The 27648-nt window shown below is 44.7% G+C and overlaps 1 protein-coding gene across 1 annotated transcript in view; it reads right to left on the bottom strand.

The window, feature by feature from the left end:
* gli3 (GLI family zinc finger 3) overlaps positions 1–27648 on the bottom strand; it is a 93938-nt gene that overhangs the window by 40975 nt on the left and 25315 nt on the right. The window contains exons 3-4 of the mRNA XM_031292935.2: positions 18618–18863; positions 4333–4438 (exon numbers count right to left, since the gene is read on the bottom strand). Coding sequence (XP_031148795.1) covers positions 4333–4438; positions 18618–18863 — 352 coding nt within the window. The remainder of the gene's footprint in view (positions 1–4332; positions 4439–18617; positions 18864–27648) is intronic.

The raw sequence follows: 27648 nt of genomic DNA, 5'->3' as shown, positions 1-27648 counted from the left end.
ACAACAGTTTATGTAAATAACAAAACAACACGGCACACATCTTTTAAAAAAAAAAAAGAGGGGGGGGGAGAACCCTCTCTCCGCCACAGGCAGAGGACAGCGAGGGGGAAGAGTTGTTGTACGGAAACAGTGTGAAATTGGTGAGAATCTCGGGTGCCTATACAGAAAATAAGTTAACAAGGTGATTCGCTCGCTTTTTGGTGCCATGCTGAAATCTTTACATACTGTAAAATGATGCTTCTGAAGCAACAGCTCACTGAGCCTTTGAGTCAATTAACTCCTTCCTGGTTCATCGTTTCATAGCTGAGGTCGTGCTGCGATGACAGAGGCGTGCAGCAGCTCTCTCCCCTGGTACCTCCAGAATACCTCGCAGTCAGGCCGGGGCCCGCAGCTGAACAAACACACTCCTGAATCAAATAACCACACAGGCTGGGAAACACACCCTCCCAGCCCTCTGCACGCCACCTCCACACTGACAGAAAATACAGTCAATGACTTTATTCACGAGTCACAATGAGTTTCCTTTTCTTTAAAATATAAACTTTGTTTTGGTTTCAGATTGTTGCATCTTTCAAAATGCATTAAATCCATTATGCAGTATATCATTTCAGAACAGAAAAGAAAATACAGTATATTAACTAATTTGTGTTTTGGTATATAGAAACTGTAGACTGGATTATACATTTATGTTTAACTTTACTTCTCTAGATGATTTAAATGTTGATTTTGTGGTTCTAAGTCATTTCAAACATTTGCTCACAAATTCCAATGCTTCAACAAATAATCTATCTTAGAACATTTTGATATTGTATGTATAGTACAAATATTTCATCACAAATTCCACAATTGAAAAAAAAAATACCACAAACTCAAGTCAATTCTATTTGCTTTACAACTTTATAAACTCCTAAATGGACTCTGTCATTCTGACCAATTCTTTCCTAAATACGGTAACTGCGCAAAAAGGTTGTGAGTCAATTACTTATCCCAAAAGAATGTTTTGTTGTTTTAGTGGCCCCATTCACAGCACGAGGGCCCGGGACTCCAGAGTAAACTCCGATGCTGATAATTGACTTGTGACGAATACCTCTGATTGTTCTGAGCGGTCTCCGGGTGACCGAGAACCGGCGCTGAGCCGCATGAGAGGGCTGTTTTGTTTTGCTATGTACCGTGGTCAGGCAATAAAGCTGCAATGAAAGGAGCGGTCTCTTCTCTTGGCCCCGACCTCCCCCCAAACTCCCATTAAGCCAGTCCCGCACAATGGTGGTGGCAGAGGGGACCAGAGCTCCCATGGAGAGGCTGCTCTTCACCGATCAATGTGTTTATTTAAGCAGGAAGCATCTTCTGTGAAACACGAAAGGGCTCTTTCTCTTTTTGGTTAAGGCTGGAGGTCAGCTGTTTCCAGACCAGAGACACGCAGAGGAAAAAGCACTAGCTTCAGGAGAGGAAAGACTTTTGCTGGTTCTGGATCGGTAAAGGATCTTAAGGCTTTGCTTAAGTCGGGAGTTTATGGAAACTCAGAAGAAGCATGGTGTTATTTGGCATTGGCTTCATTTTAAACCGGGTTTGTTAAAGCTCTCTTCCATGTGAATGTACGAGTTCCTCAGTAAAGCAAGCACCCACAAGAAGGGAGCACCCCCCGACCCTGAGGCTTTAATATTGAATGGCACATTGGTACCTTCCCCACAAGAATTCATAAACTAAACGATTAGCCTCTGTCTGTAATTGCGCTCTCCCTTGCCTAATAAGGGAGGTGAGGTAAAGAGGGAAAAAACAAAGGACAGTTAATTTGTGATTTCCTCTGCTCATTTGAAGGCAAATTAAGTGTCAAACAGCTAATATGGAGCATATTTCATTTTATGAGCTTTTAATTTAATTCTACCGCCTCATATCACTGGAGCCCGTTAGCTGCGCTGCTAACACCCGCTCCTCGCCTGAAAACGGGGGCCATAAATAAACATGTTTCAATTAGGCCCTTCACAGTAATAGGATATGATTCTGTTCATTTGCCACATATGGATGGTGGATGTGTCATTGTGGCGGAGAGGAAACAAGCTGCTGGGCGTTTGCGGTGTTTTTACTCTGGCCATGGACTCCCAGTGGTGACTGGCTTGTGTGCGTGGCGGGGGAAGCTGGCTGGATTGATGGAACTGCCGCGGGGCCAACCCAACTGTAATTACAGGCCGTAATGAGAGGCTGCATGGGGAAGTACTGCAATAATAGTCCCTGTGTACTTAGGCATATCTTTGAGAGGGCTAATAACGATTAATTCTGCTCACCGAGGAGAACTTGTCTTAAAACAATTCAATATTTTTCCATAAGCCGCCTCCTGTCCTCCATTTCCCTGAAGCGACAGCTATACGCTGACTGCCTCTATTTGCTCGAGCTGGCTACAAGCAACATTGCTGAGCCGAATGCGTCACTTTTAAATCCTCGGAGAGGTTTACTGCTTCTACGCTCGTAAAGTTTGGCTAAAACTTGCACAAAGCCGAACCTGGAAGTGTAATTAACTCCAATTTGCCATCAGGTGGTTGGACCCAGCTGTAATACCGCGACTGATGAGTGCTTCTTCTCACTGAGGAATTCAGTGCTGCTTTTTTAATCAAGCAGGCAATATTGTTGCTTCCCTGTGCAAAGATTTAAAAGTAGTTGAGATCCTTTCTGCATGGAACCCACATAAGTTCATAGATAACGTGTGTGTGTGTGTGTGTGTGTGTGTGTGTGTGTGTGTGTGTGACAGTGAGTTCACATATTTAAATAAGGCTGGCCACTAAACAGCCATCTTATAACAATGACAAATAGTTTCCCTTAGCATATCATGTCATATTAAACAGCTCTATGCTTAATGGCTTGGATAAATAGGCCATAAGTAGCATGGCAGAGCACGCCCGTGTTTCTACTGACAGCAAACCAAGCGCACAGATAACGCCTGTCCGGACAGAGTGACTGAAGACACCGGCGCTGCGTAACTTCTCCCCCTTAATTCAATTCCCTGGCTCTGTGTTGTCCCTCCACCCCTTCCTCATTTCTTTCCTCCCCCTCCCCTACCTGTGCTCCAGATCGTACCAAAGCACTCCTGACGGATAACAAGCCGGGCTGTTTGTTCGAGCCTATGTTGCCGGCGCGTGTTCTCCCCATTATCTCTGCATAAGCTAAATGCTAAATTATATTTGCCATTTTGTTTGCAGTGACACGGGGCATCAATCACCTCCCTACTTTATTTCCTCGCCTCTCTCCCCCACTCTTTTTTTTCCTCTGCTCCAGCCCCCTGAGCAGGAGATGAGGGGTTGAGAGGTACGGTGGGCCGGAGGTGGGGAGGCAGAGGAAAGGGTGGGGGGGGGGGGGGGCAAAAAAAATTCATTACGCTTAGTGGCACATCAGCAAGGGAGAGATATGACTCCTGAGGAGGAGAAGGGGGGAGTTGATAATGATGAAGAATATCAAACATAATGCGGCCCAAGTAGCTGCCCCATCCAATTTGTCCTCGTCACGCCGTGATCGCTTCCTTCGTGTCTGCGGGAAGGAAACAAGCACCGCAAGGACAATGAAGCATCTGCTTATGGTGCTCACTATTCGGACGCGAAGAATACAAATGATAGAGAAAGTAAAAGAGACAGAAAGAGGGTGACTAAAAGTGAGGAGAAAAAAAGAGTAATTTGTGCATGAGTGTATGTAAGTGAGTGAGCTGAAGGAATGCTTTGAAGTTCTCTGCTGACCTGGCCAGCACCAGCAGAAGCACTCCAGGGAAATACGAGACCATACTGTAATAAGACTTCCCCTGCATTAAATACTTACCACTCTCTCTTATGAGGCATGACACCTTGTTTTACTTTACTTCATATTAGATAGCCTGTATGTGCATGTGATTGGATGGGGCGCGGTGGTTAGTAGTATACAGTTTGTGTGTCAGGGGGCCCATCTGTGTCTGTCAGAGACGGGTAGATGTCAGCAGAGGCATTGCTTTCCTCTCTTGACAAGGCTTGATCACTGCTCTTATGAGAATCGCACGCTCCCAGGCTCCCCTCGCCCTGCTCTCATTTCCGCGTCTCTGACACATGTTCATTTGCGTGTCTCTGACATGCGGATCATGTTGCGCACGTACAGGGCCGTGGCCTTTGATCCTGAAAGGCAAAGAGAGGCGTGCAGCACCCATGAGGCGCATGCTCCTCACCCATGGGCGGAAGGAAGTTTAGGAGCTTGATTTGTATCGCCATTAGGAGAGCTCGTCAATGATGCGCGTGATGCAGCTCAATCAAATGTGTTCTATGATGTGTTTGATCGGCGGATTTTCTGTTTGTGTGTGCAAGTGTGTGACCACTTTGAAAGACTTACACATGAAGAGGGGGCACAGGGGAAGGCTCGTAGATGTAACGTCCCTGGGTATGTCTGTCGTCGATTGGCACAGGAGGATGGAAGGCAGGGAAGAACTGCGGTGCAGCTGTATAGAATAACAGGAAGAGAAAGGGAACATAAGTATAAGATATTTTCTTTACACCTTGCAATATTCTGGTTCCTCTAAAACATATCGTCATGTGAATTTATTCCCTCCTCAGCTAATCTAAATAGCAGCTATAATGAAAGGCAGCGGTTGATGGCTATCTTTCAGCAGACCCACCCAAATGAGACCTCATTAAACGCACTCATCTAAAAACTTTGCTGATCCAAAATGATCGCTGAGGAAGTCTTTGTAAATGTCTCAAGGCTGATAGAACTCAAAATAAACTGCGATACATAACCGTAAGAAAAGCAGCCATATGGCATGGTTCTCATCATACCGAGCATAATATGGTTTTGTACAAAGGATAACGTTTAAGTACAACCAAAGAAATGCACAAAACGAGAACAAAAACACCCGTTTCTGTATCAGTGTTTTGTCACAACTGCCAGAGAAAATCGAGAGGCTTTTTTTTGTCTCCCTCCAGATAAAACATTAAAACATTTGCATAATATGCTTCCAAGCCTTTCTCTATTTTTACCCCCGAAATTGAAACTGTTGTGCTGCCACCAGACTGAATTCACATATGTATGCACTCATCTTCTAACCTTAACTGCACTCCACACCATAATCTTAAAAACTAAAGCTGGAATTTTGTTTTGCAACTGTACATCCATTGTTGGACAAGTTGCAACGAGCAAACCAAGAGTGGGAATTTTGCTGAAAAACTAAAATGGGTTAAAACTTGTACAGAAAGACAGAAACAGCAAATGACTAACATGCACACAAGAGTCCACAAAGTAACAAATCACTTCTTTATTCATACACTATACGAACACATCTCAGTGCCAGAACACATGTCACTTTATTGCCTGTTACTGAGACCATTGCCAAGTTGCGTATCACTACCCTGAGGCAAAGCATGTGTCAACATCTGCATACCTTCACACAGCAAGTCTCTGAGGGTGCTAGCTATGTGTTTTTTTGCTTGTAAACATTTGGAGGTGTGTGCCAAGAGGGCAGATGGCCAAACAGTGGGGTGCCCGACAGCTCTATGAGTGTTGCTCCATGCCAAACGCAGCTGCATCGCTGGGCAACGCCGCAGGTGTTGATCCTCCAGCACGTCTCAGGTCTGCTTACCTCATCACTCACTCATTCATTGGGGGTGATCACTGCTAGCCTGGGCCAACGCAGCAACTATTAAACAAGTTGGTGTTTTTTGTAATCCTACAGCATTGGAGTCTCTTCCATAATGCATAGAGACTTGCAAGATACATTAAAAACAGAATTGTTAGAATTGAAGCAGCAGAGGCCAAAATATCCTGACTTTAAGTCCCTAAAGTGGGTCTCCCAGTTCAAACCAAGATACCCGGGTGATGTAACTTGAGTAATAGTCTTTGACTTTGGGAAAGCTCTCTTCATAACCAAAGACAACATTATAGCTGTTTTCACAGGCTATGTAATACTCCCTGTGACAAGAATATTGACTTTGACATGCTGGTGGAGTGCCCCAAGTCTAAAACACTGGCACCCTACAACGTTTGTAAAGACAGCAACCCCCAAACACCTGTAGCAAAGAGGCCGACATCCCTGCAACAGTTGAAGCCTATTTTCCAGTGTTGATTCGCAGGAAAGCAGCATTTTCTTTTCCAGATTCCATCCCTTGCTTGGCACAATCTACAGAATGTGGACATCTTTTGAGATCTTGACATAACGAGAAACTTGTCTAGAGGGGATTGATTGGCTCGTAAGGCGAGGAATCAAGTGAAATAATGCACAAACAACTCTTAAATCCAGGTTTAAAGTACCTCAAATTCACTTCATCCATATACTATATTACTGCATGGTCCTGTTGACCGTGTTTTACATTTTTCACGCAGTATCACTCAATATTAAAGCTTTAGGGTTTGCTTAATGTGTTCAATGAGAAAACTTTTAGAAACCATTCGGGTGTTTTAATCTTGTTTTCACAATAGCAAAGATAAGTGGTAAAAGCCTCCTCCATGCAGCTCTGGCAAGTATCTGAGCACTCAGTCTCTGTCTGTTTGATAGTTTCCTCCTGATGACTCAGTTTTGGCTTGGCTCACCTCGGCCGATTCCAAAGCTGCTGAGGGAGGGAGGGATGAGGGGCTTCTGGGATGGGCTGGTGGTAGACAAGGGCAGAATCTGCTTTGTTTACTCTGGGCTGTTGGCTCTCGGCTGTCAGACTCGGTAATGAACCTTCAGGTTTACCGGGGTCTTGGTACTGTGATCTGGCTCAATGGGAGTAAAAGCCTCGTGTTCTCTAATCTTACTGATCCCTGCCCACATTGCTCGAACTTTACACTAACCTCTGTCCTGTTGGGTAATGAGGGATGACTGTCGAAATTACAAACTGTGAAATCATTTTACAGACCCCGTCCCTTCACCACCACAACACACACCTACATTCACACATCCGCCACTCCTCATTGAATTACCCAGATCCCCCCTATGTTTATGTCTCTGGAGCTCCTCACTCAGTACAGCCCTGTGCCTAGACTGGACCCTTTTTTTTCTTTCTACTTCATCACTCTTTCCTTTCCTTCCCTCCCTCCCTCCTCTCGCTGTGGTCGCATGGCAAACCATTCCGCCGAGGTTTATTTAAATCCAACTCTGAAGTTTACTTTACCATGGCCCTATCTAAATAGAGCCTGCCACCTCTTTTACGCCAGCGCAACTCTCCATTAGCACGGCAAACAGCCCTGTGTCATTGGAGGGAATGTATACAGTCGCAAAGAACACAGGGCGAAGCAGAGAGGGGGAGAGAATTCATCCTGCAATCCATCTCCAGTGTTTCCTGTAGGGACTCCTTACTGTTTACTCCGGGACTAAATTGCCCCTGCCCTTCTGGATATTCAGGGTTATTCTCGTTGTCTCTCTAATACAAAATACAGCTGGAAGGCACATTGAAAGCCGGCACACGAGTCACAATTTTTACCTTCCCACTGCGGCCACACACCACAGCAGCTCCAGCATTCCTAAGGAAAATGTAATCACGACGGTTTTGTCCCGGTTGCATTTGGTAAACCACCACTGGCAAAGTGAGAGGGATTAAAGAAGTCATCTCAGCCACTCAAACGCTGAAACTCAGGAACACTGCATATCATAGTTTGCAAACTTTTTTGAGATGCATCTTTTGAATATAGAACATTTTGTATAGCTCTCTACCAATTAATCAGCTCTTAACAACTCAAACATTATAATGACTCCAAAGCAGCAGTATTCATTTTTGGTTCAAAATTTTCCTTTTCTTCTTATTCTTTTAGGAACAGGGATGGAAGTCATTAAGACATGATTACAAATGGGTCTTAATGAAAGGCCAATTAGAGGCAAACTTTGACCAGGCTCATTAATTCTAATTCAACACAAATACACCGTACTCAGGACCAAAAGCCAGCTTCCCCTTCATTAAAGAGAGGATAGTAATTGCCTTGTCCTTTATTGGACACTTGAATAATTTCAAAAGAAGGGGGAGGACAATGGGAGGATAAAGCCTAAAGCACATCATTTGCAATATCCTTATTGGTTAATCTCCTTTCATAATGGCAGTTTTACCACAAAGGATCTTCACTGAGCTTTGGAACGCATGTGATGTGATACTTTGGGAGAATTTGAGCTGTCACTCACAATTCTGATTTGGGTTTTGATAATACACAAACAATTTCTCATCTTCCTCTTTTGTTGTCAACTCAGCATTGTGAGTTTATTGTCTTGACTGCTAAACCTGGGCTCCTCCTCTCCTCTGGCGAGGGTTCACTGACTCTGCTCTAACAGACTGTCACCCGCAGCCGAGGACGAAACGCTCTTCCATAAACACTGCACTTCTCATCGACGCTCTGCTGCGAGAGCACAAAGAGCCACTGACAGATTGTCATAAGCGACTAAGGCGGAGTGAGGAAAGGGCTGCTGGGGCCTGCTCTAGAGGTTTGTGAATTGCTAATGTGGAACATATGAAGCCTGTGCCGGGGCTGTGACTGCCAGATTTCATTATGCCACCTCTCTCCCCGCTCATGATCTCACTGCTCAGGCACGCTCGTCTGCAGCGAGGCCCGCAGTTACACCACAACTCTGCAACACTTCGCAGAGCGTGCGAAAGATGCTCCAGACTTGGTTTGTTTGCGAGCGCATGCAACTTGTGTCGCTCCTTTCTAGGAGTGAGTACAAAGACATGTACATGACTTTCATGTGCAGAACAATGCAGTTCTGGGCTTGTTTGGTTAATGTTGTTTAATGTACCTATTCCTAAAGATGTCACCTTGAGATACTTGCAATAGTGGTCTCCAACTATTTTACCTAATGAGCCCTTACAATTTACATCACCACACCTTGCGTATGTCCATTAGACGTTCATGAAAACTATTTAATATTTGACAAAAAAAGCAAATACTCACATTTATCCCGTCGCTAACAACCCCATGCTGAGAATCGCTCAACTACAGCATAGCTACAGTTAAGTTTATCATTTAGCATAGCTTTTTTTTTTCCTACAACATTAACTGTTTAGGTTTTGATATAAGTCGTGGAGAATCAATGCACAAGAGTTAGAGCTACCGGAAGCAGGATTTTGTACCAAATTGAACAATCATAGAAAAAGAAATCAATCAATTCATCAACATAAAATAAAATCAATTACACGTTATTAGAAAGAACTCTTGTAATGTGCAACACGTCAGCTTGAGGGCATCTGAGGGATTTTGTTTCTTTTAGTAAACACAAATGGGACATATCAGCTAACAGGCTTGACTATGAGTATTTAGCATGTGCTTGTACTTTGCTACAACTATCTGGCTGGCAGGAGAGGGAGATCATGCAGACTATCAGAAGAAGTTTGAAAGCTTGCTCTCTTGTGGAGCCGAATTCTCCCTCTGATCAATCCCTTCACACCCCGTCTCTCATCATGTTTGCTTACACTGAGACCTCAAGCTGTTTGGACATGTAAATAACACTTTCGGAGACTGTTTAGCTAAGCTCAATGGGAGTTGCTGTTGACTTTTGGAGCGCTTTGCTTTAATTACGGGTCCCAGATTGTTTCAGGTCTAATGGCCTAATTACCGCTGTATAAATTAGCCTAATGTTCTTGCTGTGCAGAGCTTTCTCTACTGTATGCGATGCCTGGGCGCTAGAACTGAGAGAGCTTTTATTCAGCTAAGAGCAATAGTAAGAAGGAGGGAGAAGTAAGCAAGCAGAGAGGTTAAATAACAGAAAAATGCTAAGAGTTGCCTTGCCAATCTCTCTGCCATTCATCATATACGCGAGGCTGGCCTTCCTCTGTAAATCAATAGATTTTTTTTTCTCTTCTGCTGTGTTCTCCTCTGTTTTCGCTTTCTCTGTCTCTCTTGCTCAAATGCTCTTACACCCTTGAACACAAATTCTTTCTGTGGGTAAACGTAATTAATGTGGTGGAAAAGAAAAAGAACGGAAGACAAGTGGTAAAAGAAAACGTCAGCTATGTGCGATAAACAGGTGCTCTGTTCACGTATACATTCCATCGCTACTCGCTGTCAGAAGTAATTTGTTTGTCTAGACTGAACAAGTCGGTCAATGCCCATCCTTTCTCTACTTGGTTCTACAAGTCTATGCATATTTGCACTGGGACTTAATGTTGGTGCATGTTTTCTCTTTGTGCCAATATTTACACAGTTAAGTTCAGGATCATTTTTCAACCACTATGCTCATACAGATCAGCATCCACTTGATATGCAACATTTTACTGCCAAACTTTATCTAAAAGTTGAATAGTCTGTACAGATGAGTATTCCTTGTATGTGTAATATGTATTCATTTTTATCAGGACATTTATCTGAAATAATATACAGTAAGAAACCCTGATTTCAGCCACCAGCATGAGATGTAGGCTGTGCTCCAAGTTGCTCCCTCTTCTACCCGGTCCTTTCTCCATAAATCACACAAATATCTTAATGGAACTCCAGCATCTGCAAGACATTTACCAAGACCGAGTCAATCTTAACAAATTGCACGCCAGCACGAGGACCCTTGCCTTGCTACAGAGTGGATTTAAGCACGCACACTGCTCTTCCATGGGCCCCCAGCACCATCCAACCCCAGCTATGCTCCTTTTTTCTTCCCTGCCTCCCTTCCTCCCTGTATCCCAGTGTGGATCATGGAGTGAAGGTTATTTCAACGAGGCCTCTGTGGAGCACCAATCTATCTCCTGCATTTGGTGAATTTTTCCAGATTGGGATAAGCTGGGGAGCAGAACAAAGCGCTTTGCGTTGCCCTCACCCTCCAGCCTCCCCTCCCCCACCCAGCCGGGGAGAGATTTACACAGCAGTTTAGTAGCTGAAACACTGCGCTACACCTCTTTTCCCTTCTCTCTCTTCATCTTTTGTCTGTCTATCTCCTCCTCTCCAAACAATGATACCTCTCAGAGAGAAAGGTGTTGATTTAAACCTCAGGTTAACGCACCAGGACTTTGCTTTACTTTACATTTATTTCGCTTCAACCCCCCCCCCACTCCGTGTGATTTATTCTACTCAAATACAAGGCTGCTTTAGGGTTTGATCTTTTTTGAGATCTTTATTTAGGAATTGGGGTCACCGAAGAAATGAAAAGATGTATTTTGTCCACAATCTGTTTCTTTAAATACTCCTTTAAATGCCTGTATCATAAATGTATGGGATTTACTGCGACATCTATATACAGTACGTGCCAAGGTCCTATCAGTGACAGTGTTCATGATTGCCAAAGCCGTATCAGGCTACCCTGTGACGGACTGACCCTCTATAGCCCTGTGTCACAGCTCCTCCCTGGGCCCCTATGCAGGTGATACTAAAACTGCATGTGGCTGTGCGATAGTGACTGTGAGGCTAATACACCTGCATTATAATAACACACTGGGCTGGACACGGCTTGGGGAAACTGGACATCTCAATTTTTAATCATGCTGAGAGGTCACTGACGAAGACGGTCATTCTAATGTTTACAAATGTAGTTATTGTTCTCAATTCATATTGTGTGCCATGAATGGCAACTTGCAGAGACTTTAATCTTGGTTAAGAGTGGTAATCCATCACAGTAAGCGTTTTGTCACCTTTATTTGCATGTCAAAATTGTTTATTATCGCATGGTAATGTGGTTAAAATAAGGGGCCAGATTAAATAGACGGTGCATTAAAGGGCATCTGAGATTTCAGAGTGAACTGCCAAGAAGCAACACATTAATACACTACAATATGTTGCAGCAAAACTTTGAATTTAATGAGTGATCTGGCAAACACTGTAACATGTTGTCTCTTGCATTACATCAGTTGCAGTTTGAGAATCTCAATCTTGGAAAATCTTTGAGTTCACGAAATCTCATTTGAAGCAGGTTGTACAGTAAGTCTCTGCAAGCTGATTTTCATATGTGTTCAAATTAGTGGAAACCAGTGGCTGCCTGGAAGGTTGGAAATCACTTTCAGAATATCATTTGGAAAATCATGCATAGGTGATTTTACAAGCTTAACATTCAAAACCAACAGTGCAGACCTTTAATATGTTTTACATTCAAATGGCATTTCCCCCTGTACTGTAAGTCTATTCTTCTATTTTCCACCGAACCCATACAGACATTAGACAAAGTCTGTGCAGGCCTCTAGAGGTACGTGGTCATTATTTGGGCTAATGGAGGAAACTGTGTGTCACAGAGCAAAGACAAAGCCCAGTGTCACAGCAATCAGACAAATGGCTGCTGGGCTCTGCAGGGCCAGACAGGGGTCGACACTTTTGGACCAATTAGGTCTTATGAGTGCAACAACAGCTGGAACTCACTGATTCTCTCCCTTTTCCACTCTCTCTTTCACCCTTTCTCTCACGCTTGCATCGTCTTCCTAATTCTTTCAGTTAATCCTGCTCTCTGTCTATCTCTTATTATTTGCCTCTCTCATTATTCAAAGCGCATCCTCCTGATCTCTCCCCTTTCCCTCCTCACAGCATCCCAAAACAAGGACAAAGTTGTAATCCATTTACTGCACCCCTGTCAACAGATTCCACCCAAATAATCCTAAAAGACTTACAACCAGGCCTAGGTACTATCAAGGGAGGACGGAGAGTAAAGAAGAGGCAGAATGCACAGGGGAAGGCAAGTGAGCGCCATGGAGAAAGAGGGAAGAGAGAGGAGAAAATAGAGGGGAAGTGGAGGAGTGAGGCAACAGACGGAGGGAACTTGTGTCACAGTGATTTGAGTCTTTGTCACGCAGGTGGCGCCCAGGGGTTCCCTCAGCCTGGGCAGAGAGACAAACTGGGGCCCATGTAAACCTTAAAGAGGATTAACCCTGCCGGAGTGCTTTAATGAGACCTGAAAGTGCCGGGCACCAGAGAGCCCCACTGATTGAGCCGCGCTCGAGTCGGCTCCCAACGGTCCGCCGGCCCAATGGCCCAGCAGCGCTGCTGCAGCCCCGTGGCCTACAGCTGCCCGCTCACACTGGGCCACATCAAAGCAGCCTGTCTGGGAGAACCCCGAGACGGGAGGAAGGGGAGGCGGGTGGGCATGAGGGAGGTGGAGAGAGTGAGTGAAGGAGAGGTGGGAGGAGGAGGCAGATGAGGGTGCCTGGATGGAGGAATCCCTTATCTCCTCCTGAGAGGATGCTGCTCTGTGGTGCGAGATTGTCTGGAGCTGCCACCTGTCCCAGGCATCTTTAAAGGCAACACTAAAGCCTGTGATGGGCCTGACCTCCTTGAGCTCCCATTCTTTTATGTCTCTCTTCATTTTCTGCTTTGTTACACCCCCTCCTCTTTTTTCTCCACTCTCTCTGGCTCTTCTCTCTTTTTCTTACCCCTCTGTCTTACTTATACCCTCAGACTCAGCCCTGACTCCCTTCTTCTCGCACTCTCTTTTCTCCAGTGATATCTTACATTTCACCAGGCTGCTAGAAACATTTTAATTACACTGTGTTCATCAGCCTCCTCTCCGTGTAGAACAATATATACTTGCGACCCTCCAGAGACGAGAGCAAGATACGGGTTGTTGGCTGAAGGGATAAGGGCGCTTATCTTTGCCACTATGTGAGAGGAATGCAAATACAAAAAGGAGCGATGAGATTTGGATACACGGGCAGCAAACATGAAGAAAGGCATGAAATAACTCAGATTCTCCCGTAGCACACAGAGGTGATTATCCTTCTGGAGTCTACAGGGTAACTTAAGGAGGAGAGAAAAAGCTCAAGCTACAAGCTGAAGAGAAGCCCCCATGAGCATTTAGTCTTGTTGTTTTTATAGTATAGTGCTTAATGTCATTGTTGTCAGTGGTGTTTTCTGCAGTTGATTCTCCTTTTGGATGGACAAGATGCAGCAAATCTTCATTTTAAGCCTTCACAACATCAGCAAAATGCTATTGTCCCTGCTTGCCTCTGTGACTTGACTGATTAACCAATCTCATTTGAAAGGAAGTAAAACACACTGACAGATGTTGTGACGATGATACCAAGAAATGCTGAGTGTTCTTCTTTGAACATCTTAAGTTCTCTGGAAATTCTTTTTAATTCTTCTGAGCCCCTTCACATTTAATCTTGTCATTGTTAATAAGAGCTGCCATTATTGAGAGATATTTCGTTCACACACATCAGCTTTGTGGTAAGAGTACCACATGACCTTAAGATGGTATGAAAGTGCATTCTCGCAGTACTTCAAACTCTGCTTAACCCCCTTAAATCATCATGTGCTACAAAGGGGCACATGCATGTGAGAATATGGCCTATCTTACAGCATGAGATGCCTCTAATAAGCTGTATAAAAGGGGATCATCTGATTATCCCTGGTGCGCTGGACCAAGGGGCCACAGCAGAGCGCAGGCCCATGTTGTTCTTTCTTGATGAAAGGAGGTGGGTGGAAGGGATCCCTCTCCATTGCCTGCAGTGTGCCCCAGGCTTCTCTGTGCCGGCACTCCGCTGGGGGACTACATCGTGCCACCACGCTCAAAAAGCCAATATTGAAACAATCACAAAGACAAACACTTACCCTTGAAACAGGCACGTGTCTTCTAACCCCAGGCTCCCCTCTGTACTCCCCAGTTCTTTTGGGGGAAGGATGTTTGAACCTGTATCCCAGCCCAAACATGTCATGTTTGAACCAACAACAGGCCAGAAAGTTTGTTCTTTGAGTGTAATTTCAGTAGAGTGCTCTGTTGTAACTTTTTTTTTCCAACTACAAAAACACACACTTTATAATTGCTCTTTTTTTTACTGTCTTTGCCGCTTGTGCTCTTTCAAGACATATGGAAAGGTACGGTGCAGTATGAACTGCAAGAACAAGCACCGTAATTAACTGTGGAGAGTAGAGAGGCCATTGTTGTGCGGATCACGTTCAGTTCGGTGACAGCGAGCTCATTCAGTTCAGTGGTCAGCTGCATTTTGATATTGAGGCAGACAGACTGACGCCGGGGCAGCGGCAGGCGTGCTACGGCCCAGTAGACCTAAGATCAGCCCGGCGCAGCAGTTTAGAGTTTAACCTGTGACTGGACACCCACTACCCCCACCACATCATAAAACCCCGGGAAGGGTTTTACGCCATGGCTCAGTGCTAGCTTTCCCAGAACACAGGGTCAGTATGATCCAGGTAGCAGTCACCTTTGGCCAGGCTCAGAGAGCAGGGTTACTGTGATACATGTAAAGGAATCCTTCAGCCAAGAGATCCATACCTCCACTGCCTCTAGCTTAGCAGGCATGGTTTCTGAGATCAGTCAAGGACAGCAAGGCTTTGGTGTAGGGATTAGGCCCTGGCAGCCAGATCTGGGCTAGATTTTTTTAATGAGCTAACCCAAAGAATATTGGACTGATAGGCAGCCATCACAGCCTGGAGACACACTTAATGTGTTGTGTCGGCTCCCATCAATTACCTATTGTATCACAAATACAGCACAGCAACAAAACTTATTCCACGCCAATATCCTTAAGCATTGTCTCTAAAGCTTGGAAAATTTACTTTCTTCCAGTTGTCTTCCTTTCGATAAACATTCTCGGGTGTTTTGTTTTAACATTTGCAAGAAAGCCATTGAAAGGATGTGCTTTAAGTCCCTCCACGGATGTGTTTAGTCTGGCAAAGAAGGGCAAGTGTTTAAAAAAGAAACACTTTAAAGAAGAAGATCCCCTCAGAGGAAGCAGAGATGCTTCGCCAGCAAGTGGGCTCACTGTTGCTGCAGGACCACTGACCAGCTAATCATCGCACAATGTAAACAGATGTCAGCGCTGCACATCCCATTCACACTTCTACACAATTAAGATCTTAAAAAAAAAGAATTCTCCCTCATTAATCCTCATCTCAATCCTTTCTTCTTATCCCACAGCAAAGCCCCATGTATTAGTGTTGTGGTAAGAAGGATGTGGACTCTTATCCAATGTTTGCCAAAGAAAAGCGGCTAAGACTCAGGCATCACCACAATTAGCTAATGCTAACAAAAGGGGCAATGTTTCCCTTAGTGTCTCTTCCTTTCTGCACTGAAGTGGGTGTAAATACCAGAGTAAACACAGTCTTAGGCCACGGATGTAAGAGGAGTGGGAGATCACAAGTCTGGGTGAATAGCAGAGATTTACCGGCACAGGCCCCTGAAGATAACCCCCTCCTCTCGGCTCTCTTTTTGTTGTTCGCCTCCCACGCCTCCCAGAGATTCGCCACCACGTTAATGAACCAACGACCAGGTGTGGGGAGGCTGCAGGTGCCATCGCATTTAGGCACATTAAGCACTGACACACACCAGCACTAAGAGTAATCGGATTTACCTGGCTGTCTGCTGCATGGCGTTGCACACTATGCAAGCACAGCACAAAGGCTTAGGGCCCCCTCTCCATCACAAACACACACATGCACACACCTGGGATGAATTTAGGAGGTGACAAAGCCCTCATAGAGAGGGACTACCACTGGTGGAGTAAGAGCTGTGTGTGTGTGTGTGTGTGTGTGTGTGTGTGTGTGTGTGTGTGTGTGTGTGTGTGTCTGCTCACATGTGTATGGAACCAGAAACCAGAACAGGAGCCAGTGGCTTTTACACCTTGTGGCGCAGGAGTGGCGACAGATTCTACAGGCTTCTGGTTCAAAGCAGCTGAGGGAGGGAGGGAGAAAGGGAGGGGAAGCGGAGGTTTTTAGGGGAACCCTTTCGTTTTGCTGACCCTCAGACCGCTGGAGCTCATGGGGATTGAGCTCTGGTACTGGGTTCAATCAGACAGAATGAGACCGCTGCCTTTAGGGACACCCCATGTCCTCAACACCTGGGGCCAGGAGGAGGTGTTTTACACGGCAATGCTCTCATCTCAGATCACAAGTCTTCCTGGGCAGAGTCAGGATCAGAGAATTGAATGAAAGAATTGAAGAATCAATGAAAAACACTAGAAGCCTTTCAGACTTTGTGTTTTTTAAATCAAAATTTGTGTTGCCATTTCCGTCTTTGTTGGTGTTATTTCTTCTAATAACAAATTGGGTCTTCATTGTTTTTTGTGTAATTCTTATATATCTTCACAACATTACCAGGCTGCAACTAACAATTATCATCATCGTCAATTATTCTGAAGACAATTTATTCAACTTATTAATTAATCACATTGTCTTGAAAATGGTTTTATAAAAGGAGAAATCCCAATTTCCCAGAGCTTAATGTGACATCTTCAAATTGCTTGTTTTGTATACAGTAGAAAACCCTAAAATATTCAATTCACAACATTAAAAATACAAAAGCTTTAAATTCTTGTATATTAAGAAGCTGCATCTGGCAAATGTTTGCTTTACAAATTACAAATTATCAAATTACTGCTGATATGCAGTGCATAAGGAGGATAAAATCTATGTTCATCGTGCCTGCAGCTTCCCAGCATCCTTCGCTGTGCTCGACTCCACTCTGCCTCGATGATTGCAAGTCTTCCAGCCTCTTGAGCCCCAATGCACAAAGAAAACCTCTTGAAGCTCCACGGCCCTTTTGACTTTTCCTGCTGCTTTTGAAATCTCCATTTCAGACTGTGACTTTTCCACATGACCCCAAGCCCCAGAATGACCCCACCCTCTCTCTCTCTCTCACTCTGTCTCTCTCCCCACTTCTTCCCCAAGGCTTCAGTGGTCTGGAACCTCCAGAGCTCCTTCACACATACCCACACACATACATAAAATGAGAAGTGGCAGTGTTGCTAAGTTAGGTCAGGATGTAATGGGCAGTAATGTTCTGCCCTCGAGGGCCCTGTCCACAGCACCATTGCATGGTTTTGAGTAACCTTTCCCTTAAAGAGGCACGTTGGTGACTCTCAAGCACCCAAGCACGAGGGAGCAGTAGCTAATGAAGTGGCTGAATAAATAGAGTTACAGTATACGGTTGGGGTCCACTGGACTTTTCATTACTGAATCACTCTGTCCCACTCTCTCTGCCCCAATTCAGAGACAATTTAACCAAACTAAACAAGCTATCACATCAAATCCTTGTCTGCAGGCTAAGTCCTGGCTACAGTGGCCGCTGAATTAACCTCCTAATCAGCCTCTTACTCCCCAGTCATCTATCTCCTGTTCTCTCTTTCCACATACACACACAGCTTCACTTTCATCTAACTTCTCCTGTCTATCTCACCTTTTGTTCAAATTATCTTTAGTATCTCACTCAAGCCACAGCTCTCCCTTCACCTCAATCTCTTAGGCTTCATCTCCATTAGTCTCTCTCTCTCTCTCTCTCCCCCACTCTCCCGCTGCCTTTCTCTCACACATTCTCTGAGTCCCAGCGAGAGAGAGAGCAGAGTAGGGGGTAGCGAAGTTTGACGCGGTGCTGCTTTGGGGCTTTGAAGTGTGTGTTGATGAGGGAAAGCAGAGTACTGTGTTCAGACAGGCCCCTAATGAGGGAATTAAGAAGCTATGCTGGCCGTTCCCCATACTAACTTCCCAGGCACAAAACAAGACAAGTGTGCGTGCATGTGTTCCAAAGGTGTGTGTGTGTGTGTGTGTGTGTGTGTGTGTGTGTGTGTGTGTGTGTGTGTGTGTGTGTGTGTCGATGCAAGAGTAAGTGCAAGAGAGAGAGGCTAATCTGTCAGATTTGATCAAGCATCAGGCAGCTCTGCCTCTCACCTAAAGTAAAGAGACAAACTTGGCCTCAGCGCTCAGGGTAAGGCAAAAACGTCCTTGAGCTGTGTAGTTTCTTTACTTAACAAAATCTACAAGTTTTCCACTTTCAAAATAAACAACAATTTTGTGGCTAGTGGACTTACGATAGTGTGGGTCTAGGTAGCCGTTGCGAGGGTCCATAGTGAACAGAGTGCCTCGGTACGGCAGGGCGTGGTCAGCCAGGTGGGGCAGGGAACCATGCAGCTCCTTCTTAAGCAGGGAGGGGCGGTCTTCTGTGGAGGTGGAGGGCTCCTCGCTTACGGTCCGGTCAGCGCCACGGGACGTGGGAGCCTGTGAGCTGATGGCATTGCGCCTCTCGCGGTGGTAAGGTGTGCCTGATCTTTCGTCTTCTGCAAAGGGTAGATAGATAGAAAGAGAGGAGGAGAATCTGATGTTAAAACTTTGGAAGAGGAAAACAATGAGCTGCTGATTTATTATGAGCAAATATAAGAATAGAAGTTGGGTGCAGAGGGTGAGAATCTCTCTCCCTCCTATGGTTATGTTTCATACACACAGCTGAACACACGCATGTTCTGAACACACATAGTGAGGAAGTCAGTTCACGTAGAAGGCGCGAGTGAATGGAGGAGCTGGAGATCAGCTTTGTAAACCTAAAACCTTCTGGGCATTATGGGTGTAAATCTGCCTGGGTTTGGTGCCAGATGTGGGAGTTCAGAGGCATACGGTGTATGAGCAAATGGACACCATGGATGAAAAAATCCCAATCTCTTGCTTTCGCACAGTTTTAGTCTGTTCTTTTTTTTTTTTTTTTTTTAAGAAATGGATTCCCATTGAGGAGGCAACACAGAATTTCTGTCTGCATTCCAAGCTGTTCATTAACCAGCGTCATGGGTTGTATCACCCCCGCCCTCCTTCATTCTCTTGTTTTCTCCTTCTCTCCACACTCTCTGTCTCTCTGTTCTCAAACTAAATCTGTCTTTCTGAGGGAAACATTAGGAGGAGTGGGGTCTCTGGAGAAAGCTTCCTGGCATGCTGGGTAAAGAGGATAAATGTGGAGTTGAGTTCAAGGGCTGAGCTCTACCAAAAAGACATGACCCTTGACCTTTGGCTGGACCTCTGAACTGACATGTATAAGGGTCAGCTAGCTTCCTGACCTAGTCTTTTCTGTACTACGATACTATATAGACTAGCTCAGAAACTGGCATAGCATGTCACACTCATGAAGGCCAAGAAAATGCCTAAATATGTTTTGTACTTTGATAGATTGAGATGAGACGCTTTACTTGTTGCTGTCAGATTAAGCTCTTTTACAGAATGGTCCCCATGTTCAGCCCCGGTTATATGCAATTATGATTTCACCATAAACTGTTGGTTATCAGTTTACTCCAATGCTCTTTCCTGCGTTAATGTCGCTCACTGAGAGCCTGGCAAAATGCTGTTGTGCTGGCGCCAGAGGTTCTGTATTAGCTGCCTGGTGGTGCAAGGCTCCCCCACTATGCAGTGCAACCCAACAGCATCCAACTGCCAATTAAGAACAGAGGAGAGGGCCAGATTAAAGAGCACTACCTTAAGCACTGAAGAGGGCCGCCATAATGCTGTACCACTTCACAGAAGAAGAGAAGCGATCAGAAAGGGGGAGGTTAAGCAAGAGAAGCAGGAAGAGAGAATAAGAGTGAGAGAGGCGAAGAAGAGAGAGCAGGAGGAGCAACCCACGGGTCCCTCTTTTATTCCCCTCACTCTCCCACATCCATTACCAGCTTTCGGGCCAGCCGTGCCTCAGCAAAGCACTGGCAGTAGATTCAAAGATTCCTAACGCGGAACTGACAGCCAGAGAGGCAAGCCACTCTCATCCGCAGGAAATGACAGTGTCAGTTATGATATAAGTATTTAATCCTATACTGCGCAGCCAGTGATCTTATTAAGGGAATAATGGCACTATACGGTTAAAGCTGGATTAATAGGTCTGCTCTTGCAAAGCGCAATATTAACATAAAGGGATTTCGGTATTGGGTTCATCTCCTGACATGAATTGAAAGAAGTCGAGACTGTAAACTACACTGGGAGCAAGCACTGCTACAGTAAGGTAGAGCATGTAGCTGTGTGCTTCCACTGTGTACTCTTTCACATCTAGAGGATCTAGCATTACATCTGTGGAAGCAAAAACTGTGTCCATATTAATGAGCTTTTTTTCTTACTTTCATACAGATATTTGATGTATTATAAATATAAATTCATCACTGGGGCCTCAGATAGTATAGAAGGTTGGAGGCCTATAGCCTAAAACATCTTCTGCCAAACTTACGAAAAACTACTAAGGAGACTTAACTGCTTACTTTAGAAATATACTTTGCGTTGCTATTTTTTCACTACTTGAATTTGTCTTGTTCACTCTCTTTCCCTCTTACTTTCTTTCTTCTCCTTCTCCAGTGACCCCCACTGCTATTTAGATATGTCTCTCTCTTCCAAGGGAGGTCAAGCGACTAATAGTTCAATCCCAGCAGCGTCGCAGTCCCACCATCCCCCTCCTGTCACCATGGAAAGCCCACAGAGGGGGTTCATCATTCTACCATGTACCACCTTAAGGGGCTTCATTATTTCAGTTTATAGCACCTTAAATGGTTAAACAAACACTCAGCAGCACAAGGGTCAATTGACTCCTCGGACTGGTAGACGAGAACCAGAAATCTCAAGTAAGGTTTCTCTTCGGTTCCTGCTGGTGGAAACTTTTTGTATCCTTATAACATGTCAAAAAAAGAAAACGGGCTAATGGAGACAGAGCAGACACAGGTAAACACATGCAACTTTGAAAAGTTCAACCCTGCAACACTTCTCTAACTCTGACCATCAGCCCAACAGACCCTTTCCCTTTTTCCCTCCCTAATTTTTCATTCCACTTTTATTTTCTTCTCTTTTCCCATGGTTGCCACATCCAGTCCTCCACCAGTTTGCAAAGTCTATTCAGCCCAATACAAAAGCAGCAGGCCGGTCCTCTGTGGACCAGAGGAAAGCATGCCTCTCAAAAAAACAGAAAAAAGAACTATCTCGCTCTCTCTCTATGGTGATTGAATTTCTTAACATCTTTTCAAAAAGCGCTTAAATGCCTGGAGGCGAGAGGAAGAAACAAGCTAATGGTGGATGGGGAGCACTGAACAAATTTCAGAGCCCTTTCCTGCTCGCGTTTGAGGTTGAAAGCAGGCTCTTGCCTTTCAAGTTTCAAAGTCCTCCTTCCTCCCGCAGTGTCACTGAAGGATTTGAAAAGAAGGTAATTGTGCTCACTGCCATCCTGATCAGAGCACACGCCCCAGCTCTAGTATTTCAGGAGCTTTTTCTGCCACTATTATAGTACCTGGTGCTCCATTCCTGCATTCTTCCTCCCTTACTACTCTCTCTCTAACCCTCTACAAATGCACTCTCTCCTGCTCTCCCTCACTTGCTTTCTATCCTTCTTTCACCCCCAGCAAGCCACTCATTAAATCCTAAAGCCCGGGTTTCTCCCTTTTTCCCCCTTGTCTGGGGTCTCTATTGTAAAACTCTGGTGCGAATACCTTCAGAGAAAACCCTATGCATGGCCTTTAATATGGCGGCATAAAAGAGAGCGTGGTTGCAATGACTAAATGAAATTTTAAAAGAGATAATGAGATATGGAGTGGGGCCAATTCCTCTGAGAGTTGGGCTCTGGGGCAAGTGGGGGGGGGGGGGGGAAAGTTAAGGGTGCCCAGGCAATTCAAAGAAATGAAAAGTGAAACAAAACCCTTGGCTTGTTGTTTTTGAAGGTATTTTCAGGAGGCAGAGGTTAAAAACAAGGATTGCTGTTCCTCCACATGCCAATCTGTCCTTGACTCTCAAGCATCTAAATTGCCCTCCAGCCTGCACTCAGTCAGTCAGAGTCTCTAAAACTGGGACATGTATGTTTCAGGTGTGCACAAAGGGCCATTGCACATTGCAACTCTTTCTCCGCATTACCGGCTTTCCTAAAAGCCTAAACATCGGAGGTGTTGTTGTACCTCTGAGCCAAATCCAGACATGTTGTGTTCCACCTTTGAACTTCTCAAAGCACTGTTGTCAGGGGCACAAACAGGTTTTGGCTGGGGAGCACATGGAGAGCGAACAAGGAGAGAGTGGAGTGAAGGATATACAGTGAAATCACAAAACACTTCTTCAAAGCTCCTCTCCTCCTGTGCAATAATCTCTTGCTCCTTTTTTTCTTTCTCTTGCAAATCAACTCCCGGGAAAGACTCAAGACTCCCCAATTAACAATGAGAGGGGGAAGAAAAATTCCAGCAGCTGGCTAGAGTTTAATAAGAGCACCTCTCCAAGCGGCTTAGGCTTATGTACCTGATTCACCGGCCCTGGCATTGGCGCTATAGACAGAAGAAATCATTCACGATTAGAGCAGGCTGAAAGATGAGGGAAGGAGAGAGAACACTCAAACTCCACCAAACCCAACACAACAAGAGCACAGGGGATTACCGCGATTGTGTGAGGTATTTTTCTGATCAACTTCTTGGCTGACGGGCTCAGTGCCACGAGGAGCTGGATGCCTTCCCCACAACAGAGTTCCGTTCTGCATTATGTGAAGGTTACCAAGTCCTAATGGAGCTGTATCTGCCTAAAAAGGATGACATTCGACAAACAAATGTTCTAAATGTCAAAAGGCAGAATCAGGTCATTAACCTGATAGAGGTGGGCAGGGTAGTTGGCAATCCCCAGTCAAACTATTTGACAGAGCTCTGGAGAACTTCAGCACACATAAAGTTCACTTCGTTTAACTTTGCACTCATATTTGATTCTGTCTCTGCAGATTGAATCCGCAGTGGTACATTATTTAACCATCAGCGTGTGACTGATGTTTTGACGAATTGCAGAGAGAGGCATGGGCAGGTCAGGATGCTCCCTCTCCTGGTTAGCGTTCTATTGTGAGCTGCTGATTTCCCACACAGCGCTCGCAAATGCCCTCTTCAATATTCATCTAGGCAAAATTTGACGACTCCCACATCTCAATTTGGCTCTCAGCAGCCCACGCCCCAACCCCCTGTTCCACAGCCCGCAGTCCCGGCCTGTTCTCTCTGCCGCCAGGGGTCTTCTGGGACGCACCCAGAGCTCAACATCTTGCCATCCCAGCCTCCAGGCCCCGGGGCTGGGGAGGGGCAAATCAAAGCCTGCTGGGCGCCTTCCTTCTTCCCGTCGCTCACCTCAAATCAGCCTCACAGCAGGGTTGTCTCATGCCAAGCCTCCGCCTGCCCCTAGCTACCCCTTATACCCCCATTAGGGGCACAGGCCCACCATAGAGCAGCCCGAAACCCCACTACCATTTCATCAGGCCCACATTGTGAGGGAGCAATGAGCATTGCAGTGAGAGGGCTGAAAGCCCTGACTCTAAAATGCACACTGATGATGCATTTTTGACCATGGATAGTTATGGCTTTTAAGGTTTTTCACTCAAAGGGCACATTGGCCTGCATTCTTTGAGGAATCAAACACCAAGAGATGCATTTGATCAAGGCTTCAAAGCTAAAAATGCCATTTAGTGCTCTGATTGGCTTATAGACTGTATTAGCATTGCTTCCGGTAGTCACAAGCCAGCTATGATCAACCCTAACCTGTTAGTTATTTAAACTGTCCTCTGTAACAATATAAACTGATTTTGTCCTAGGGCAGACTAGGGCAGGAATATGTCCGTTTGGGATAGTGGGTCTTTTACGGTGAATCTGGGCATAATGCCCACCAGACCAGAGTGGGCCAGCTTTCCACTGGGCCTCAGCATTGGAATCCCACTTCTGACACCAGAGTGATCCGGACCAAGTCTGTGGCACTCAGATTAGGACTGGCTCGCCAAGAGAAATGGATATGCAGCCAAAGCAAAGAAACACAGAGCCAACAGTTTGGATAAAATAGAAAAAATAATACAGTAATTTCAAGCACATCAAATATGATCCAAAACGCCTTTATGGATGTTTCCCACCTGACAGTATAGAATCATAAAGTTCTTTAATTTAACTTTTTAATAGTTCAAACTATAAGGCCATGCTGATTTGTTACTTGTACTTGTACTCCTACGTAAACAATGTGGTTCTGCTTGTTTAAAAATGTGCATTCACACATTTTGGTACATGTGTTTAAGTGCATAACTGTGCACTGCACTGAGGCATAGAGGCCCCCATTAAGATAGTCAGCCAGTACTTACTAGGAGCTGGATAATTAGACACTTTAAAGGCACCTGCCCGCCATCCCAAAAGGGGCAGGAATTGCAGCGCCCCGCCCCGTTTAAAAGCACGTTAACTCCTATCTGAGGCTAGCAGGCTAATTTAACTCTTGACATTTGATATCTAAGGAATGAGAGGGATCAGCCATTTAGCTGGAACAGGATTACCCCCCCGCACACCATCCCTCCTCCCCCTCTTCCTCTCCCTTCCCTTCAACACCAAAACCCCCTCTCCCAGTCGGGCCGGATTCATTAATTTTCCTGCTGCTAAGCACTTTATCAATGACTGGTGAACGTCTAAGTCCAGAGTGGACTCTCTCTCTCGCTCCCTCTCTCTTCTGTGGTGATTAGGCCTGTGGATGTTCAGATCTGTCTGTCTAATTCAGTGCCTGCTCGGTTGCTGCTCATCTATTCTCGCACCTGCTATGCAACTCAGCAAAAGAGCCATGTTTGAACAACACTACGGCTACACTAAGCAGGCTCTGAAGTGTAAAAGCCAGAATAACATTTCATTTTCCATGAAGGTCTCAGTCCACATGTACATAGGTATTTCTATGCGCTTTGGCCTTTCGTCCACACACAAACACACAACATTTTAGGTCACTGAAAACAAAAATTTTGGAAAACCAGAGGGAAAATTTTCAGAAACCCTTTTCAGTGTTGTTGTGTAGACAGGGAAAATTGACTTTTTGGTTTGTGACGTCAGAGTGTGCGTCAGTATCTCCTTTGTGAGGAACAAATTAGGCGAAATTTCTTGCAATGGCGGACTTGCCCAAAATAGTGCTGGTTCTAACCTTGCTACCATAGCTTTTTACATGTTTACACGTGAATGTAAAGTTACTCTTTTACTATATTGAGGACCGGAGGCGTCCGAAAGCGCTACGGAGTGATCAATGCGCCATTGCAGCCAGGTAGCCTCCTGTTGATTTGACACGCTCTTGACAGTGCTTCAAATTGTGTTTTTGCGTTTTCATTTTGACAGAGATTCTTTTTAAACAGTGCTTGTGTTGACGGGATTTTTTCATAGAATGAAGGAAGAGAAAACCTTCAAAAATTTAAAAAAATATCCATGTACGTGTGAGCTAGGCCTAAAATGCCTCAACAGTAAGAAAATGGCTAAAACTACTTTGAAAATCTCCATTTACAGTTGACACAAATGGCAGTATGTAGTGAAACATTGATTGATTGATTCCAAAGATTGGAATTTAGCCAGCTTAGTGTGGCTGTACATACCCCAGCCAATATATATTGGCAACTATAGTTAAGTAACCTTTGACATATTGCAGGTAAAGAGGTGCTGAGAGTAAATTTACATTCATACTTGTACATTAGTCTCAGTCTAATGCCTTCTGCTGAATGTGTACATTACAAGTTCAATCAGGGGCTACACATGAGGGTGACGGATTTGGGTTAAATGAACAGCATGCCCGGGCCTTTGATTCTGCAGCTGGTAATGCTTACAGTTTCTAACCTGTCACATTTGGATATAAGGTCTTTTTACCAGAGAGCATGACAATCAGAATTCCAAACTACAAGCAAAATGCCATAAAAATAACACAACTCAACTGACTCCTTCTCTGCTCCCACAATGAGGGGCTGTTCTGCACACACATATTATGTCACCTAGTGTTAAAAAAAACAAAAAAAACAACGATAATTAAATCTACTTTTTGCCTTTACAGCTTGACACATTAATTATCTAAAATAACATTAGTTCATTTTCCACAGTTTATTTGTCATCAAGACCTAAAAGGTGCCAAATCCCCTCACAAAGAACTCTTTATGAACCTTTCAATCAGCATTTGCCTTCCAACATTCTATCATCATTACGGCTGACGGTTGGCTACAAAATCCTAGACCTGACCCTCACCCGCCCCCAGCATGTGATATGAATAGGAGTGCCCGCTTGATAAACAGGGTGTTATTCACCCCTCTCCCCCTTAAAATACAGGTGAGACCTAGACCCCTTCATTACAGTGTCTGCAACAGGCAGGGAAAGCTCTGCCGATTAGAGGATCTGCTATGTTGGCCAAACAGACTTAACCACTGTCTGCTAGAAAGGGGCTGGAGGTGAGTGGGGGAAAGGAAAAGGCACCATACTTTTCTATATGATTACATAAGTGGCTCTGCAGTGCAATAAAGGGCACAATACAGGGTGAAAGTTATAGGTTTAGACGATATGATGGACTAGAGGCTGGGACAATCGTATTATATGTCACAGGTTAGGTCGATGAGTCCCTACATGCTCACTGAGTGTATGTTGTAGTATGTTATAAAGAGAGGAGTTATATGTGTTGTCCAAGATTTTAAGGTTTGCATAGGCATGAAATTATTTCTGTTGAGTCACCAGTGTAAAAGATGAGCAACTACCTTGAAAAAAAATCTGATTTTGTGATTAAAAAGTCAATAGTACAACGATGTTGAAACATCCAATCGATGGAGATGAAGTTCTGTTTTCTGCACCACCAATGGAGGGAGGGGGCGTTACACCTTGTAGTGGAGCCATGTTAATACAGCCAACAGTTCAAATCAGGTCATCTTCAGATGTCACTTTCAGGGACATCTGTCATACCAAACCGACTTCTTAGAAACAAAGTTGTGATATTTGCTGTAACAACTATTTATCAGAGAGAATCTCAAGTTTCTATGTTGGGGAACATTGGGGATAGTGTTAAAAGAAAGCTTGGATGCAGCCAGATAATGGTACAATGACATTTGAAGTTTTATTTAGTCTACATAAGTAAAAGTTGCAGCCCATACACGGAACACAGTCATCTATCTGCCCACATATTATGTATCTTCCTAAATCACCTAATAACCTTAGTATTTCTAGTCATATCTCCTGCTTCAACACTTCTTTCCTTACTCTCTACGTCTCTCCCCGTCTGTTGCTGTCCCCTCTCAGTAATGAGCTCTCTTCATGTATGACCTCTCCTGTCACTCCCACCAGTCCAATCCTCCTCTCTCGCTCC

This window comes from Sander lucioperca, chromosome 23 (assembly GCF_008315115.2).
Source record: "Sander lucioperca isolate FBNREF2018 chromosome 23, SLUC_FBN_1.2, whole genome shotgun sequence".
In the NCBI taxonomy this organism is placed as follows: Eukaryota; Metazoa; Chordata; class Actinopteri; order Perciformes; family Percidae; genus Sander; species Sander lucioperca.
Note: the sequence above shows the minus strand (reverse complement) of the source record. Positions and strands in the feature narration are given on the sequence as shown.